This window comes from Sturnira hondurensis, unplaced genomic scaffold (genome assembly GCF_014824575.4).
Source record: "Sturnira hondurensis isolate 20B ecotype Veracruz unplaced genomic scaffold, ASM1482457v3 Scaffold0004136, whole genome shotgun sequence".
Classification (NCBI taxonomy): Eukaryota; Metazoa; Chordata; class Mammalia; order Chiroptera; family Phyllostomidae; genus Sturnira; species Sturnira hondurensis.
In genome coordinates this window covers 15,878,736-15,882,780 of record NW_028076767.1, presented here as the reverse complement: position 1 = coordinate 15,882,780, position 4,045 = coordinate 15,878,736, and the positions used below count along the sequence as shown (strand labels likewise).

Sequence of the window (4,045 nt, the reverse complement as noted above, 5' to 3'; positions counted from 1 at the left end):
TTTGCATTCTTTTCTTTTCTTCTTTTTAATTTCTGACAGAAGCATCAAAGTAAAAGTAAAAAACTGCAAAATGAAATACCATTTGTAAGTGAACCCTGACAATTATGAAGGGTTATCAAGAATTGTCCAGATTGATACTACGAGTCAGTCTCTTAAAAGGAAGATTTTCCTAACAGAAGTATAAACTTTGGACTATTTAAGGCAATATTTGAGGTTTTTTTTTCCTTTGAATAATTTAGTACTATTGTTTGAAATTTATGTTCAGAATTGAAACTATGCAATGAAAATCATGTATGGTAATTCCAATTTGTGCTTTTGGACAAAATATAGCAACATGGACAAGATATACCCCTCTGATCAAAAAGAAAATTTTACAAAGCATACAAAAACAATGAGTTTTTGAGATACTGGAAATCCAGCAAGTAAAGACAGTGATCCTTGAAAGAAAGGAAATGAATGAGATAAAGCCTGATGGGTGTGGCTTGGTTGGTTGGGTGTCCTTGTGAAACAAAACGTCACTGGTTCAATTCTTGGTCAGGGCACATGCCTGGGTTGTGGTTCAGCCCCTCCCCCACAGTCAGGGCACATATGTGAGGCAACTGATTGATATGAACTGATTGGTATATACCCATTGTTATATATAACAACACAAATGAATCTCAAAATAAGATGCTTGGTGAAAGAAGCCAGAAGAAAAAGACATCTCATAACATACGATTTCATTTATATGAAATTCTAGAAAACACAAACTAATCTACAGTGACAGAAAACAATACAGTGTTTCCTTGAAGGTAGGAAAGACAGGGAAAAACTAGAAGGAAAGATTAAAAAGGGGTATAAACAGATTTTGCAGATGATGGATATGTTTATTATTTTTGACGATGTTTATGATTTTATATTTATGGCATATACATATGTCATAAACATCAGTTTGTACAAATTAAACACATGAGTTTATGACAAGCTTCAATAAAGCTATTTTTGAAGTGTCTAAACAAAACCACATGCAATTTCTATAATATAAAAAATAACAAATATATAATACTTATCATTAAAATATTATGACATATGGTATTAATAATAAATTATATAAAATATAACATGCTGAAATAGTTATTTTTTGGAAGAACTAAAGATTAGCTTTTTTTTTCTTTTAATTGAGGGCTATCTTTTCAAAAGTAATAAGTATTAACACATTCTTTAGTTGGAAACTTTGCTGCACTTCCAGGCTGCAAGTGAGCTATTTCATGAGGGAAATTAGTACTGTTGATTATAAATTTTGCAATAGCACCAGGATTCTGTTCTATACTGATTCTTGTGACTAAGTAAAGAGAATGATGGAGAGCATCTCTCAAAGGCCAAGGGACTCAGTGTTTCCTCCAGTAACTGTTCTGTACAAACATTTTTAAAGGGCAAGATAATGAGTATTTCCCAGGTGAGGAGGGGAGACAGAAATTAAGAGGCTTAAAATATTATAGATGAAAGGGAAGCCCCTGTCTTTTTTACCTCAATTGTGGGGTGAGATTAATCTCCTTCAATAGTACAGGATCTCAATGACTCACAGAGAAACAATCATATTTAGAACCATCTTGCTCAGGTTTAATATTTTTCAGACAACTACTTTCCATTTAGAAAAGATGTTAGGTCATGGAAAAATAAAAATAAAGAAACAATATGTAAACTTAGAACTCAGACAGATTTGTATTTAAACTTGGGTTCTCCATGCATTAGCTAAAGCTTCATTTTTAAATCTGTTTACCAGATAAATTAATGCCAGTATTTTAGAATCATGATGAAGATTAGAGAACATATGTACAAAGTATAAAAGGTCGGCCCTGCCTGGTGTGGCTCAGTGGACTGAGTGCTGGCCTGCAAACCGCAAGGTTGCCGGTTCAATTCCGAGGCAGGGCACACACTTGGGTTGTGGGCCAGATCCCCATTTGAGGGCTTGTGAAAAGCAATTGATCAATATCTCTCTCACACATAGATGTTTCTTTCCCTCTCTTTCTTCCTTCCTTCCCCCTTCTCTAAAAATAAATAAATAAATAAAATATTTTTAAAAAAAGATTACAGACTCTAGGAAGGTAGCAACATGAAATTGTTTAAACTCCTGTACATTCAGTTATTGATTTATTCATTTATTCATGCAGCCACTGTTTATTTCGGCCTATATTATATCAAATGACAGTCTTTTAGATGCAATGACTGATGTCAGTGAAAAAGATAAATACCTCTAAGCTTAAATTACAGCGAGGGAGGTTCACGTTAGAATGAACAAATAGGTTAATACATTCATTAAGTTCTTCATTAGAACTTGAAATTTAAAGGGGAATGTATTTACAGGATGGATGAACATAGGATCCAAGTTAACACTGATACACAGAGACACAATTGTGTCATAGGCTTATGAGTTAGAACGGGGCCATATGGGACAGATAATAAATAAGTGGGATCCTAAAGTTCTGCTGGGACCAGCTACATAATTTATGAAGCCCAGTGTAAAATGAAAATGCAGGGAGCCTAAGCAAAAAATATATATATATAACATTATATATATATATATATATAATTTAAAGGTGGCAACAGTGACATTAAACCAGGCATGGGGTTCTTAGCTGGGGGCCCTTGTGTAACTATACATGTTGCACACCCAAGACCCTGGCCCCAGGCCCAGATCTGATCAGAGTGCATTCATTTAGTCCATGGACTCTCCCAGTTATCATTCCCTTATTCCCTAACAATAAAATATCCTTGGTAGTTGGCATACCTACCACACTGTGCCCTAGACATGTAGGGCTAACTCTGCACTACATGGGTCCTCTTCAAGAATGACAGAACTACTTTTGCGTCTCGGGGACCAACATGTCATCCAGACTGAGGAAGACCCGGAAACCTAGTGGCCACGTGAGCCACGGCTACGGCCGCATCGGCAAGCACAGGAAGCACCCGGGAGGCCGAGGTAATGCCGGTGGCTTGCAGCATCACAGGATCAACTTCGACAAATATCACCCAGGCTACTTTGGGAAAGTTGGTATGAGGCACTGCCACTTAAAGAGGAACCAGAGTTTCTGCCCCACTGTCAACCTGGATAAACTGTGGACCTTGGTCAGTGAGCAGACACGGGTCAGCGCTGCCAAAAACGAGACTGGAGCTGCTCCCATCATTGATGTGGTGCGATCGGACTACTACAAAGTTCTGGGGAAGAGAAAGCTCCCAAAGCAGCCTGTCATTGTGAAGGCCAAATTCTTCAGCAAAAGAGCTGAGGAGAAGATTAAGAGTGTTGGTGAGGCTTGTGTGCTGGTAGCGTGAAGCTAAGTAGAGGGGAAATCATTAAATGTTCACAAGTGCTTTTGTCTTCTAAAAAAAACAAAACAAAAAAAGAACGGCAGAATTGGTTTTGCCAGGAGTAGTGCCAGAGGCCAGCTCTCAGCCATTAGTCCTCTTTAGTCATGGCCATAGCTAGGGGAATCTGCAAAACACAAAGTCATGCCTTTGCTTGGGAGCAGCTCCCCTCTAATGCAAGGAAAGAGAGGTCAGGCTCCTTCACTCCTACTCAGAATGGGCCATTCCAAATCCAGAGCTCACAACAGGGTTGAATGAGGCAGAAGCCTTCATGGGACTCAAATTTCGTCTCTGCCTACTTCTGCTTTCTCTCCCTCCCTTCCACTGGTGTTGATCCAAAGGTCACTCTCTTGCAAAAGTCTTGCTCACAAGTCTCCATTCCAGTTCTGTTTCCAGGGAGTCCAGGCTGTGACCGTACTCTGCCAACTGTCACTGAGATACAGTGAAAAGACCAAAGGCAACAACTCATGTGAGGGGCCCCGCAGTCTGTACACACAGACCAGCAAAATACTTGGCGCAGTTCTTTATTGAAAGCTGAGAAAGGACCTTTATGGAAGCACACATGTAAAAAAGAACCGCTAGAAATAATGCATAACTTTGCCCTAAAAATCTCTGTAGTGAAATTAGAGTATGGGTACTGTCAAAACCTCAAATGACAGATCTAATGGAAGGAAGAGACAGCTGAAACACAACACGAAAGTAC

The 4,045-nt window shown here is 38.6% G+C and overlaps 1 protein-coding gene across 1 annotated transcript; it reads left to right on the top strand.

Moving 5' to 3' along the window:
- The first annotated feature begins 2,862 nt into the window (after positions 1-2,862).
- Positions 2,863-3,314, top strand: LOC118985885 (60S ribosomal protein L27a-like). The gene has a single exon (XM_037044700.1). It carries the CDS (start codon positions 2,863-2,865, stop codon positions 3,307-3,309), a length of 447 nt encoding a protein of 148 aa, XP_036900595.1. The 3' UTR covers positions 3,310-3,314.
- Positions 3,315-4,045: the final 731 nt, after the last annotated feature.

Excerpts from the sequence above, each read along its gene's own strand:
- LOC118985885 (XM_037044700.1), top strand. The coding sequence starts at position 2,863 with ATGTCATCCAGACTGAGGAAGACCCGGAAACCTAGTGGCCACGTGAGC.